Source organism: Syzygium oleosum, unplaced genomic scaffold, assembly GCF_021117445.2.
Source record: "Syzygium oleosum isolate NSW1041296 unplaced genomic scaffold, Sole_v2.1 Sole_v2.02, whole genome shotgun sequence".
In the NCBI taxonomy this organism is placed as follows: Eukaryota; Viridiplantae; Streptophyta; class Magnoliopsida; order Myrtales; family Myrtaceae; genus Syzygium; species Syzygium oleosum.
The window spans coordinates 1,998,672-2,014,087 of NW_026607486.1; the positions used below are offsets into that span (position 1 = coordinate 1,998,672).

The following is a 15,416-nucleotide window of genomic DNA, read 5'->3' on the forward strand; positions in this document are numbered from 1 at the left end:
GCTTATATGCCGCGGAGTTGACCAAACAAAAGTAATCTTATATATACACACACCCTTCTCCAGAGAAACGAATAAGTACGAATAGACCTCTAATGCAGCAAACCTCTAAACGGCGATCGTACGAACTTTATCCGAGCCGGTTGGATCCAATGCTGCAACAGAAGAGGGAGTTCGAAATCAGCTCAAAAAACAATCCGAGAGAGGGGCATCATACAAAAGGTCGTCTTTCCAGTCGAACCCAAAGAAAGAGAAAAAAACAGAGGACACCCATTTCAGAACAGACCACATTATCCAACCAATACATCCACTCCGCCCGCACGAACGCACAGAACGCCGACAACCGCTCCAAACTAGAAAACTCGCCGAACGACGGGACCTTAGAACAACCCGAGAAGCGGAGCACCCTATTCCCCCGGCATTCTGTCAAGCGACACCGGAGCAGAGGAGCAGAGCATTTAATGGAAGTGGGCTACTGAATATAAAGCGTCAAACTCTCCAGAGAGAGAGAGAGGGGGGGAGAGGACGGTAACGAAGGACATCACATCACGCATTTCTAGAGAGAGAGAGAGAGAGAGCATGGCGCGAGGACGAGGAGGAGGGGGAGGAGGGGCAGGTGGTGCGCATGGTGACAGTGGGAGACATGTGCACCGGATTCGATGGTAGAGACGCGACTCTGCCCTGCGTCTAAACAGAGAGACAGAGAGAGAATGGTCGTTTGTTTCAGATTGGAGAAATTCTATTTATGGTCCCTTCGTTCGCGCTGACGTGGAATATCGGCGTCCGAGAATTGCACTTCCTCTCGTTCGCTTCGGGTCTCGCTCCCGAATCGATTTTCCTGCTCCCGCAACAAGACGAAAAGGTCAAAGATAAAAAAGAAAGATAAGTGCAATATGGGTTGCGCATGAATACCATTCTGTGCCCAAGAACTATTTCTGAACAGAAATGATATTTTTTTATTCTGTGCCCGGAAATAATTTCTGAGTATTTGAAGGCGTTTGATAAACTGTCCAAAATTTCTATTCCTAAAGTAGAAAAGAATAGAAATGTGTTTGGTAACTACACAAATTTCTGTTCCCAAATAATATTTTAATAATATTTTGAATTGTTAAATTTTGTTTTTCTTTCTACCATTTTCTTCTTTGGCCATGGCCAGTCGCTGGCGACCGGCCATGGCCCGTGGCCGGCGAGGGCATCACGGCCTCGCCGCCGCCGGCGGAGGCGAGGGTCGCTCGCCGGGCGAGGGCGAGGGCCGGACCCTTGCCGCCTGGGCGAGGCGGCCTCGCCCTGGGTCGCGACGGCGAGGCTCGGCCGCCGCTAGATCCGGGCGAGGCCGAGCCTCGCCGTCTCGGGCGAGGCCGACCTCGCTGTGGCGACCGACGGCGAGGCTCGGCCTCGCCCGATCTGGGAGAGGGCGCCTCGCCCTCGCCGACGAGGGCCGTGACACCCTCGTCGGCCCTGGGCTGTGGCCGATCGCCGGCCGCCGGGCCCAGGGAAGAACAACACAAAAATAAGAAAAGAAAAAAAAGAAAAAGAAGAAAAAAAATTGATTCTCAAAATTGTGCCGAGAAACAATAAGCAACTTTTTTTTACTTCTTATTTCTCTTCCAAAACTGTTTCTCGGCACAAATTTTTGAAAAAATGTGCTCGGGAACAAAAAGTTTACCAAACGCATTTCTGTTCCCTAACTATTTCTGGGAACAAAAGAACAGAAATTTTCACTGTTTGGCACGTTACCAAACGGGTCCTTACCGGTTGGTCCGGTCCCTGAGTGGCCCAATAAAACCGGTTGATTTACAAATAATTCCCGAGGAACGTAGCAATCGATGGCACTCGGCTTCCTCAAGTGCCGAGCAAACAGAAGTCCCTTTTAAGCAATGAAAGTAACATTAAGGGTAAAAACAAGGACCGAGACTTGGCCATGTCCGAGGCATTATCAGAACATAATAGACCGTTCAGTGAACAATTGGCCATATCCGAGGCATTATCAGAACTGAGACTTGCCACATCCGATGTGGGAAGCTACCGGTTATCAGCTTCTTGCTCTTTTTAATTTCATGACCTTTTGTTTTCATCTCGTGCGAACCCAAGAGAAGTTAAAGCAAAGCAAAAGAAGAAAGGCATCCGGTCCTTGAAAATGTCGACACGTAAGAACAAAGAAGAGATGCAATGCTCGACGATTTCTCGGAAGAGAAGAAGACCCGGAACACAATCAGTCTGAAAAGAAAGAAACGAAGAGATGAAGCGAGGAGACTCGGCGAGATGTCAGGTGTGAGAGGGAGAGCTCTTCCAGGTCGTCTTCCGCCGAGCATGAGAGGCAGAACTAAGAGGTGAGAGGTCAAGCGAGGCGTGAGAGGCAAAGCTCAGCTGAGAGGCGATTTAGGATTTCTAAAGGGAAAGAGGAGAGAGGAGAGAGGAGAGCGGGACACGAGAGAAGGAAAGGGAAAGAAATTTGCGTAAGAAATAAAAATAAAAAAATAAAAATAATCAGTCTAGTCCAAGCAATACGGTTCCCCCTGAAATCAGACATCGGACTGAAAATTACCGGTTCTAATTTTATGGAACCGGGAACGGGACCGCGCTCCCGAAAACCGCCCAAAACCAGCTAGTCCGGTCCGGTCCAATCTAGGTGGTTCCCATTTCGGTTGGTCCGTATTGCTCATCCCTAAAAATAGGTACATACAACATATGTAGAGCCGCAAGTAAATGAAGAATAGATAGTATCAAGTGCAATTATATATTTATATCTATAAATTGTCGAAAAAAGTTAACTAAATTTACTACGAAATATAGGTTACATTCTTTTTTTCTCCTTGGGATGCGTTTGTTTTGCGAAAAATGAATGATTTGGAAAACATTTACCTAAGAGTAATTGCTTCAATCGATTACCAAAAAAAAAAACGAAAGAAAAATTCATTGTCCGTAAAAATGTTTAGACAAAAATTATTATCGATGATAAAATATTTTTTATTAACTTTTCGAGTAGTATAATGATTATTTAAAAAAAATGTCAAATTATTTATTTTTTGAAAAAAAAAACTGATGCTTTTTTTTTTCAGAAAAAAGGATCAGTTTATGCTAAGGGTGATCGATTCTCGGTCCGATCCGGTTCCAAGGTAGAACTGGGAACCGGACCGGGAGGACCAGTTCTCAAAATTGGGAACTGGGGACCGGACCATCTGATCCTAGGGCCGGGAATCGGACCGACCATCGGTCCGGTCCATTTCGGTCCGGTCCAATGGAACCGGTCACTTTCAACCAAACATTTTAATGGAATCGGTCCAATGAAATCAATCACTTTCAATGAAATATTTTACCGGTCGGTCCAATGGAATGTTGCTATTCACAACTGATAAATAGACCGAAGCTTTTCAATTAAAGACCTAACAATGGTCTGCCTTTTATTCATAAATACGTGATTAATCTTTGTTTGACTAGCTTATAATTTGGGTCTCTGCATGTTCACATATGCGGCATAGTTCCCCACAAAATGATGCCATTGATAGAGAAAGTGGAAAGACCCTTTTGATTGATGCGTTCTTCTCAACAGAGCTGAGGAGGTTCCAACTGTCATCATGCTGAGGGTTGTGTTTATTTAGACTCAGTTCTTATGCGTTTCTTTGCTACGGAGGTTCATCGGCAACTCTTCGATATTCTGTGCTCGCTTGCTTTCTTTCTTGTCGCTCAACAACTGGTCCTTACATTATTTTCGTGGACTTACTTTCCTGGAGATTTTAGTGTTTCAATTGTTTCTTTCTCATCCAGATCTGGCGCTTGCTACACTGCAGATAATGAACACTAGAAACTGAGCACTTGATCACGGTGCATTAAGAACAACATTGTACTAGGTGGCAGCAACCAATTGTTAGATTTAGAAATTTTGCACACCCCTACATTATACTTATTTTTTCTGAAGAAATAAAAAAAATAAAATATATATAGTCGGTCCGGTCCGGTTTGGTTCTCCCTTAGAATTAGGAACTGGACCGTCCGAATACCGGTTCCACTTTGAGGAACCAGGAACCGAACCGATACTCCCGGGAACCGGACTGAACCGGTTGGTCCAGTTCGGTCCGATCCGGGTAATTTCCGGTTTGGTGATCCGTTTTGCACATTCCTAATTTGCTCCCACAAAACAGCCTCTTTTGTCCTTTGTGTCGAGCCTTCCAAAGCACCGGAAGAAGCGATGGCTTATGAAGAGAGCGAGAGAGTTCACAAGCTGACAAACGTCACTGTCTTCCTACCCATTCCATCCATGGTTGGCTTTTGATCCAATGACAACTGTTTCTAAGAACTCAAAAGAAGAACGTTCCTTCTTTGATCAAATTCCCACTATACCTATTCCAAATTTTTCTTAATTTATTCAACGTGTCCAACTTGCATCAATTTTCGACATATGTCCTATCAATTCCCAAGCACCGAGAAATAGCTAGCTTCGATCTCTCTTTAACCATGGACTTGAATAAGTTAATTGACCTCCTCTTTTCTTTGATACAAGAGAGGCCGATTCGAGAGTATTGTCCGATTAATTGAGTCAAAAACTTTTGAATGAACCTAACCAAGACCGAACTCGCGCTTGATAGAATTCAAACTTGCGACTTCGAGAACTTAGGGTACAAATGATAACCATTCTATTTCTTTATATTTCTGTTTTTCTGTTTTCGGGAATAGGTTTAGAACAGAGATCCGTTTGGCCACGTAATTTCATTTTTTTTATTTCCGAGATAATTTTTAGCCAGAAATAGATTTGGAATAAAAATGAGAACTAAATTTTGTTTTACTTTTCAATTTATGGAACAGAAATAGAAATAACAACTCTTTAATTACTCGCCCTCACCACCGCCCCCCACCGCCGCCCTCCGGCTGTTCACCGCCACCGCCCACTGGCCATTCGCCTCCACCTACCGACCAACGGGAACAGAAATTTAAGAATAACCTATTAAATAAATTTCTATTTCGGAAATAGAAATTTTGTGTCGTTATCAAACTCTACTTTTTGCTCAAAAACTCGTCTAGGGAATAAAAATATTTTTTTTCTATTTCTAGCCAAAAATAGAGCCGAAGAAGAGAATGGTTAACAGTCGTGCCCTTGTTATCCTTGGGCAATAATTTCACCTCAAAGATGCCTCGGAAGGCACAATTTGGAGGGGTGTTTGGACGTGTATCTTAGAAGCAGTAGGTATAACCTAATGAGCAATATGACAGTTTGGTTTATTTCTCTACTTCACCAACCGAGACCCCTATTTTTTTTTTTCTCTTCTTTAAATTTTTTATGGCCAAAACCAGCAAAGGCTAGTTGACTAATGAGCATACCTATCGATTGCTTTTTCATATGGAATGAGATTCTTCTCATCGATCGGTTCCAATGAAATAACTCGCGACACACGAAATTAAAAACAAAATCAAATGCACCCTGAACAAGTGAGCCCTGCTCACATCCGCCATTGAACGGTACATGTGAGCCGGGGCTAAAATGACCCAAGCGTACGCAACATCCGTTAGAGATCGATCATCAAGTAACCATTGTGAAGTCTGCGTACGCAAACGCTCCTTTTTTTTTCCGTTCGGTTGTACATGTGCATGCTCACTCTTTTGCATGAAACAGTGATTTTGGTTTGGATGTTTCGGTCAATGGCTTCGTGCACGCTAGTTTTGGTGATTTTAAGTGTGTACACATATACATTATGCGTTTTCATGAGAGGATGATTCGTGCTAATGGTAACCTGTACCGACCACGTCAATAAAGACACGAAATCATGCAAAATTCAGATTTTTCTAGCTTAACCAAACAAGTTTTGTATGGTCCCGTGCCTATGCCAGCCATCGGTTATCCTCCCGAGCCCATGTGCACACATTGTCACTCGCGCAAATAAGAAGAAACTCATACATGCTCGTTCGCAAATACCGGTGAAGTATCCCTACTAAACTTTGAACATTCGTGCCCCGGCTAGACGCTAGGTACATCAATGCACGATGCTGATAGACAATCGATCCTTTCGAGAAGCGATCGGATATTAGCCAGATAATCGCGTAAGCCGCTAGAGTTGAACTTACCTTATTAAAGAATCTAAGAGAAGTGGTGGTTGGCGAGGATACGAGGATGCGAATAGAGAGAGGTGGGTGGGTTGGTGGGGATAGAGGCAGAGATTTGAGCACACGCCAACCCCGCTCGGATCACTTCCGCCACCTACCAACGGGGGTTGGTGGGGGAGAGAAGGCACGAGTTAACGGTGTTTGGACCCATAAAAAGAGAAAGATACTTAATTCTTAATTTACAAATAAGAAAAAGAGCCTCGGTCCGGTCGCAATAAAAGTCATCCGGCGTCCCGCCAAGGCTCCTATGCGGATTGGGAACTTTCAAAGAAACTAGAAAGGTTAGCGGCAGAACGGCGAAAGTGTGAAATTTGAATGCAAAGTCTTGCTCATGCAATGTCAAGAACGACGCAATACGCCCGATCGTGAATCCGGCTGACCATAGGCCTCTCTACGCCGATCGACCTTGAGCCGAGTGCGGCCTCGCCCCGGGATTTATACACGCATTTCTTGTGATGGGCGAGCTTGGGTAGCAAATTAGACCAATCTCGGCACCAAACCCTAGTCAAGGCCCATCCAATGATCATCTCTAAGCGGAAGCGAACCTAGTCGGGTGACACTGTCGGGGACGATTTGGAGTAGGTTCTGGAATTTGATAGAAAAAATTCAAAATTCAAATGATTTGGAAATGATTATAAGGAGTTGATGCCAAATGTAATGATTTGTGATACATATTATATTAGAGGTGAAACTCCACGAGGCAAATTTTTTTATAACTTTAATGTTTTATATGAGATCTGATATGAAAATCACGATCGACAGAGTAAATTAGTGGGTACCTACTTTATTGGGCTACACTTTTGGAATCTCTTTCCTTCAATTGTGATACTTAATTTTCTTCTTTATGCAAATCTATTATCACATTCATTTGAAGGATTTCCCTTGTAGAGATATTTAGGATAATTCTGATAGTTTTCTATATCTCTTTTTGATTGTGCGAATATGTCTCTTTGATTATGCGTATCTTGATTAATATGTTATCTTATTTTGTCATTTTATAAAGCCTATAAATAAGTTGATGTAATCTCATTATGATACATCGGAATTATCCTAAATATCTCTAACATTCCCCGTGCAAAAACGCATTACTTTTTTTTTATCCGGAATCAACACCTTGGTGGTGATTGATGCCACTTATCAAATTTAACATTACCACTGTTGTAAATTAATTAAGTGAATGTTGTCGTAATAATATTCTACTTCTATCGTATGCTTTGAATTTCTCATAGGAGAAAATGATTATTTTCGACCAAAATACTAAATAGCACATTCTTTAGAAAGAAAATAAACCTTGTTTATTTGAGTAATTGATGAGAAGAAGTGTATTCATTGCATGATTAGATTGAATTAGTCAAAAATTCTCTAATATTGATTTCGATGATAAATTCCAAATTTCGACTTTCTTTTTAGACTTTAAGTAATTCAAACTTTACTATAGGTTGAGTTAGCTCGATGAGATAACTATCATGCTCTATTATGAGTTGTTATGAAATTTTTTAGTTATAATCTTGATACTACTAAAAAGTCTATTTCAATAATTTATAAATCTAGTAGATTATTATTTTTTTAAAATTTAGGTAATTTTAATTTCATATTTTCCTATTTAGATATATTGGCCTTTTCAGTTTTAAGACATTTTCCTTGGATTTGGAAAATACCCGAGTTTCCGTTATTACGGCTTGTTTTTCCTTAATATCATAAGAAAAAAGATGTTTCGAAATTGACTTGTAGGTTTTGCAGCAAGGAACAGATCACATGCACCATGGATGGAGTTAAGGAAAACCCTCTGTATTTCACACTAAACAAAGGCTAAACTCGATCACTTCCAGCTGAAAATTATACTATATTCGATCCTTAATGAGCACGACAGGTTCTAACGTAGATTTCGAGCTTCCCAAAAGGCTACACAGCAAGTAAAAAGTTTCTGGTTCTTGTAGTTGAATCTACCAATCCAGACAATGCTCAAACCCTAGGTAAGTACTTAATGCATTCAAGCAAGCATTTGCCTTTCTCCCTAGACCGCCAACGAACGCAAAGTCGAAACTCGACTGAATGCCATTCGTCGGTCGAGCCGTGCACCCGTTAAAATTTAGGGTTTCGATCCGTGCATCAAGGGGCCTTGACCCAAAGAAGCTTTCATGCGGTTGGTGGCGTTCGAACAAGTGATATTCAATTCCTAAATTGGGAATCCCTTGACGCTCTGACTAACTGCACGAATCATAGAATTTGACCTTTTGCTAATTCTTGTCCGTTAATCCTCATACCGATATCGGACGAGAGTGAAGATAGGGTCCATCCTTTGTACTGTTGTTTGTCAGAGTGTCATACCAAGAACCACTCCTTCCAAATGTAGTCTCGTGATAATCATATGTATGCATGTCGATAATCACTACTCGTAAAAATTTTATATGAATCTACATGTCGTGATAGAACACCATATGCTAAGAAAGAATTCCAACAGATGGCTTATGATGTTAGAATATTTAAATATTAAACCTCGCATTTATCTGCTAGCTCCATCTTTTAGAACAGTTGACAATGATTGTTCAAAGTCTCACATATTAGAATATTTAAATATTAAATCACACATTCGTCCAAAAGCATTGATACTCCGATCATTAATTCGAATACTTTTGTTATATTGGTAGGGATTTCACAAAATCTCATACGTTAAAATATCTTAATATTAAATCTGGCATTCATCCAAAAGCCTTGAAACTTTGATCGGTAATTTGGATATTCGGGTCATATTTGTACGTCCACGTTTTCAGCAAACAACGAGTTACCCCCGTGCCAGACGGAGGTCACTGTCATGCCTTTGGAAGAGCTGCGTCAAACAAGGCAGTGTGCGTAGGTGAGGGCGTGGTGGTAGGCTAAGGAGCAAACAGAAACGTAAACTGTCACGTGTTAATCCGAACGGAAGTAGGTAAAGAGGCGGAAGAGCTCGACAAGTGCCTAAATCTCTCTCGTGCGTAGTGATCCAGGCGCCACCAAATTTGCTTTCTTCGATTGGACGAAGATTTCTCTCCTTTTTCTTTTTATCTCTTTCTTTTTGCAGAGAGAGAGAGGCTTGTCACGTGCAGTCCTACCCATCAATATTTGGAGTAGTTCTCCGAAAGTCGAAAGCTACCCTCCGGAACATGCATTCCTCATCTCTCTCTTCCTCCCTCGATCTCGAGCACGCATGCACACAGTCACATGCACCCATCGAGACAGGAGGTGCATTAACTGCTTCAGAATAGGTATATGGTCATGACTTAGGTAGGCGACTCTTTAGAGCATCGAGGAAGAATCTTGAGAAAAAGAAAAAAGGCCCGTCGATGAGGTCGGTAGTCCGTACCAATGTGGCAATTTAAGGGCGGTCATGTAAGGTCAGATCGGTCCTCTAAAAACACTTGTATCTATGACATAGGTGTAAGGTGGGGGCTTAATTAGTTTCCAACACCTCTAAGTAAGTACAAGCCATTTCATATTCAAACGACTCAGTCAAAGTTCGGTTTTCGCTTTCTGCGTAAACCACGAGCTTTCTTGGATATCCCGAACTTTCTCGCCAGTCTATCACTGGAACATGTGGGTGTGTGTAAACATTTTCACAAAACTGCACACCCTTTACCTTTAACTCATCCTCTATGGTTTTACATTTCAATTCCTTATGCCAGAAAGGGTATAGATTTCTCTTATGTTAGTGAAGTCATGTAAATGAGGAAATGCTGGGTACCAGTGTATGAGCATCAATGACATGGGCGTCCAGTTCTTTCTGGTATATATATATATATATGAACCATCCTAAACGACCATTGACCTCTTATGATGCAGAGAAGATTAGAATAGAGGAATGCCAAACCGCCAATAATCAGGAACAATATTAAGAGGTGAGAGAAGAATGACCGAATCTCCCTGGCAACCATTTAGTCATGGACATTTCAAGCCCATTTTCCCTTGAAAGTTTCTTCAAAAAAGCTGTCCAAGCGAAGCCCAACCCAACTGCACGAGTGATGGCCGGACACGGCCAATTTACATCACTAGTGGGAAACATGAACCCCGAATAGAAATTCACTCAAATGTAATTGATATGCGCAAGTGAGTTGTGTTAGAAAGTCCTTAATTGGATAATTGATGTGGTATAAAACAATTAGTATATGATAGTTGACCCATGACTCATTAGTTTAAACTTTTAAATGAAGATAAATCCAACTGGATCTGTTAACTAACTCGAACTCAGGCTTTCTCTTGGCCATCTCCCTTGATGAGGTGAATATCTTGAAGAAGGAATCTCATGACAACACGAAGGGGGAGATTGTTGATATGCACATGAAAATTGTGTAAAAAAGTCTCACATCAAAGATCGGTATGATATAAAGCAAGTAATATATATCCTAATTTTGAGTGGAGGTGAGTCCAATTCAATGTGATGACGGGCTCGAATTTGGGCTTGCTCTTGGCAATTTCTCCTGGTGAAGAGGTTGGACTTCTGCTGTGCCCTTACAATGTATGTGATGAGAATCCACCAGTGACCTAGTTGACCGTATCAATGCACACTTACTTCCATGTGATTTGCAGCCCCATTGTTATAGCTCGAAATCGTATTAGACAATCCAATTCATATGTATCGTAGATTTGGCTTATGTGCCAGGCGTAAAATAATTATAACTTTGTCCCAACTCACATCCAATGATGTAGTATCGACGAGCTCACTTCAATGACTAATAGTTATTGAGCAAATCAAACTTTCGAATTGAGGTGTGGAGCTCCTATGTTGATGTGCAGGGAGCGCGTCGACGTTAGTTGTCCCTTTTTACCTTTTCATTATCGAATATGACAATACAATTCGTTCACTTGGTATTGGCAGGAATTTGCACAAGTCACTATAAGTTAATCGTTTAGCATGCTATATGATGAAGTCTTAATGCCGACGAGAATAGCCACGAATTGCAAAAAGTGACTGCAAAATGCAAGCACACATTGGGCTTCGCCCAAGGCATGGTAGCTAAGCTTGCCAAGGTCAATCACTTCATAAGGGGAGGGTTTTCCTCCCTTTGATAAGTAATGTCTAAAGATGTCACAGTAACATCTACTTCGTTCGATCTTCTTGTTCTTAAAAGATTAGAGATAGCTCATGGGGATGCTTAATCAAATAGATTTAGAACGTATAAGGCGAGGGAGATTACATAGCGAAAAGAAGTGGAATGATTCGGAAATGACACAAATTTTAAAGCTCTATTCATTTGGTTGTCATGACAAATTATTTCGTTCATAAAGGTCATGCCTATTATGCATTTGTCAACCAAAAAATAAACATAAGTTAAGGTGCATGTTATCATAATCTTAGATTATATTGTTTAGAGATAAATAGTAGGAAACTAACTATTAAAAGGTCATTGTGAGTGACCATGTAGCTCATTAATGAATGGATAATCATTAGCAGATGACTGTGGGAGAGTGGGAGCAAAAAGGAAGTAATCAACATCTTTCTTTTTGAATGATCGAGTACATTTCTTTGCACAAAAACTATAAAGCAGGGTAGCCACTCCTGCTACCGAATATGGGCAGTCAACCCATACCCCTAGAAAATTCCTCAGTCACGACAAATCAATTTCGAAAGGGGATTTTTGTTGCTCTAATGGCCAAGTAAACTCTAAATATGCTGCGTTTGGCAGAGCTTTGGGAAGGGACTTTAGCCAGTGAAATGTCTAACATCCACGACAACCATCTTATAAATGGAATCAGCCAACAAAACTTGCTCTAATGCAAAGCCAAATTTCTAGCCCTCCAAATGTTATAAATTCATGAATTGCAAGCAATCTTCAAAATCAAACATTCTAAGGACTTCCCTTTGAAGATGTTGACTAGCACGAGAAAGCTAGTCGCTCCAGTTTCCGATCTCACATGAAATTCTGCTCGGTTGTAGAAGCCTGCCCCATATCTCCCGGGAAACTGAACAGTCAAAGGACAAATGGTCTCTCGATTCATCGATACCAGGAGAAAGTATCATGACCGAGAGACGGAGATGCCCCCATCAAGCCAATCTGTCCTTAGTAGGCAATCTGTTGAATATAGCCATCCAAGAAACAAAACAATGTTCTGGAATAGAAGTCAGAAACCAAATGAGTTTTGTGCCATGATACCTTTCATGACTTTGATTGCAAAGAAGTCCAAACACGAGCAACTGAAAATAGACCATTCTTGGACGACTTCCAGATGAGCTTTAATGTGATGGGAATAAGGCGCCACAAATTGCAGCTTGAATGTCCACTAGAAGTCAGCCATTGCATGACAAGGCCAATACCAGGTTGAATCCCGTATAATTGCTGAAACTCGAGCTTGGATTGGAAATTCATGAAACATAGCCTGTCACCTAAAATATGCTTGAGCAAAGATTCAAGAGGGTGCCCACAATTAAACTAGAGAAAGGTGGAGGCTTGATTATCAATCCTATGCTGAATAAACAGCCTAATCAAGCTTTCTCATATTAAGGATTTTGGTCAGCCTCAATTTTACTGACCAAAAACTCTTCCCGCACAACAACAAACTGATTCATAATGACATCACTGTCATCCAGGATTCAAACTGTTTTATGACATTATTTCTCCCCTTTAACATGTAAACTGCAATGTGTACTAGTAGAAAGAAATACATGGAGTGTATTTAATTTGTTACCTGTTCCCTCAATCTTTCACCGGATGCTGTGGCAATTAACTGTGTAATACGAATTCAAGTTTGACTACTCCTGCAAATCAGTTTCACCAGTAGTCTCTGCAAGAACAAGATCCCTCTGTGAATCTGTGAAATCTGGAACGATCTCGCACAATGATTTCCCTATTGTATATCTTCGAGATAAGCTTTATCACAGTATGACAATCCCCACATATTCTTAGGTTCTTTATAACTTGAAGAGGGGTCCCCTCAGCTGTACTAATTAAACCAAAAGCAACAGCCAGTTTTTCACTATGATAACATATGGCAATCTCTTTCTCCTCATCACCAATGTCATGCAACACAAAATCAGTCCCCGCCACATATCCATGATCTGTAATCTTGAACCTAATCTCCTCTAGCTTCCTATATATCTCTTGCCAATTTTCATGGCCTTGGTCTCCATTGTTGAACTTGTGTATCTTACCATCCACTTCAATATAGCTAAAACCAGGCACCTTTTTTATGTCCCTACTTTTCATAGCTTCTCTCACCCTACCAACATCATCCCACCTTGCACGAGCTGCATAGATATTGGACAATAGCACAAAGTCACCACAACCGTTGGACCCCATTTCTAGAAGGTGCCGTGAGGCAATCTCCGCCATCTCCACATTTCCATAAGTTTTGCAAGCACCAAGCAAACTCTGCCAGAATACCACATCTGGCATCATCGGCATAGATGTTATAATATCATATGCATTTCTAATTCGTCCAGCTCGGCCCAACAAATCAACGACTGTACCGTAATGCTTCACATTTGGAACTACTCCACATTCCTTCATTGAATCAAACAACCTAACCCCCTCTTCCACCAATCCCGCATGGTTGCACGCACATAAAGCAGCAAGGAATGATACCGCATCGGGTTCAACCCCAGCTTGACCCATCTGCTTGAAAAGCTCAATGGCTTTATATCCATCACCCTGCATCGCAAATGCCATGATCATGGTATTCCATGTGACAAGACCCTTCCTGGACCTCATACCATCAAAAACCTCATAAGCTTTATCGACAAACCCACATTTGGCATACATGTCAATAACAACGTTGCAAACTTGGACGTTCTGATCAAGCTTCTCCTCCCTTATATAGTCATGAACCCTTCCGCCTTCTCGCGTGGCTCCCAGCTGCGAGCACGCGGAAAGAGCACCGATGACCGTCACTTCATTAGGCTTCAAGCCTTCCTCTTTCATCCTCTTATACAAAGATATAGCCTCAGTGGGTCGGTGGCCCTGAGCCAGCCCGGAAATCAACGCGTTCCATGCGGCAATATCTCTCACGGGCATTTCATCGAACACCTTCTCCGCAGAATCAAGATGGCCGCCCTTGGCGTACACATCGAGCAGCGTCGTCCGCAGCAGCACGTCCGCGCAAAACCCGAAACGCACCACCTGGGAATGCAGCTGAAGCGCCTCGGGGACGGCGAGAGCGCGCGCGCAGGCCTTCAACGCGAAGGAGCAGGAGAGCGCGTCGACCCTGCGCGAGCCGCGCAGCATGGAGCGGTACCAAGGGACGGCCTCGGCAGGTTCGGGGCTCAGGGCGATGCCCCGGAGGACGGCGTTGAAGTCGTTCGTGGAGGGGAGGCGGATGAGGCGGAAGACGCGGGTGGCGAAGGAGAGGTCGCCGGAGGGCGAAATGGCGCAGAGCTCGACGAGCCTCGTGCGGGCGGTGGTGGACTGGAACTGGCCGGTGACCAAGAGATGGGCTTGGAGCTGCTTGATGCGGGAGAGGGAGGTGCACCTCTGGAGCAGCGAGTCCAACGAGCGCATGCCTTTGCCTTTGCCTTTGCCTTTGCCTTTGCCTTTGCCTTGCGTGAGCTTGCTCAAAAACCACGGCTTTCACGGACGGGAAGCATGGTGCCAGTGTAACTTACACTACACGTTTTACATTTGGAAAAAGTGAGCATTTGCAGTAAGTAACTAGTAATTTTTTTTCAAGTAATTACTAAATTCTTCTATAAAGAAAAGTGACTTTCTTAAAAAATTTGGGATGTGTTCAGCATTTCTGTTTCACGGAATAATTTCTTTTTAAAAATAGTTTTTTTTCTATTTTTATTTCTTGGACGAGTGTTTCAGAAGAACGTGTTTGGTGAGTGCAAAAAAAGAACAGAAAAGCGTTTAGCGCGAGCTTAAAAAAAATTTGTGATGTGGGAATTTTTTTTAGTTTTTTAATAATTTTCTAAGATTTTTCTAAATTTTTAAAATTTTTTTCCTTTTCTATTTTTCCTCCCTTCTTCCTCTTCTGGCTGGTCGTCGGGCCTCGGCGATGGCTGGTGACCGGCCAACAACAAGGGCTGGCGAGGTCAACCTCGTTGGCCTTGGGCGAGCCACGCCGGACCCTGGCAAGGCTGAGTTGGCCATGGCGAGGCTATCCTCGCGGTGGCTAGGTGAGGTCAAGCCTCGCCGACCCTCATTTGTAGCCGGTCACTAGGCCTCGCCGGCCATCGTCGAGGCCTGGTGACGAGCTAGAGGAGGAAGAAGAAGGAAGGATAAAAAGAAAATGATCTTGTTTTAGAAATAAAAAGATTTTTTTTTACTTTTTGTTTCTGTTCAAAAAATTAACTAACTTTACCAAACGAAATTCTGCTTTTTTTCTATTTCGGAGAACAAAAAAATAAAAAAATAGAAATG

The 15,416-nt window shown here is 42.3% G+C and overlaps 1 protein-coding gene across 2 annotated transcripts; it reads right to left on the reverse strand.

Moving 5' to 3' along the window:
• Nucleotides 1–11,544: 11,544 nt before the first annotated feature.
• LOC115684726 (pentatricopeptide repeat-containing protein At1g34160) lies at nt 11,545–14,640 on the reverse strand. Of its 2 annotated transcripts, XM_056303538.1 has the most exons (3): nt 12,748–14,640; nt 12,269–12,438; nt 11,545–12,134 (listed from the first exon to the last, which is right to left on the reverse strand). In XM_056303538.1, the coding sequence occupies exon 1, from the start codon at nt 14,553–14,555 to the stop codon at nt 12,831–12,833; it is 1,725 nt and encodes a 574-aa protein (XP_056159513.1). In that variant the 5' UTR covers nt 14,556–14,640; the 3' UTR covers nt 11,545–12,134; nt 12,269–12,438; nt 12,748–12,830. The 2 variants fall into 2 exon arrangements, with proteins under 2 accessions (XP_056159513.1, XP_056159511.1); XM_056303536.1 differs by having other exon boundaries at nt 11,545–12,438.
• Nucleotides 14,641–15,416: the final 776 nt, after the last annotated feature.

Excerpts from the sequence above, each read along its gene's own strand:
- LOC115684726 (XM_056303538.1), bottom strand. The coding sequence starts at position 14,555 with ATGCGCTCGTTGGACTCGCTGCTCCAGAGGTGCACCTCCCTCTCCCGC.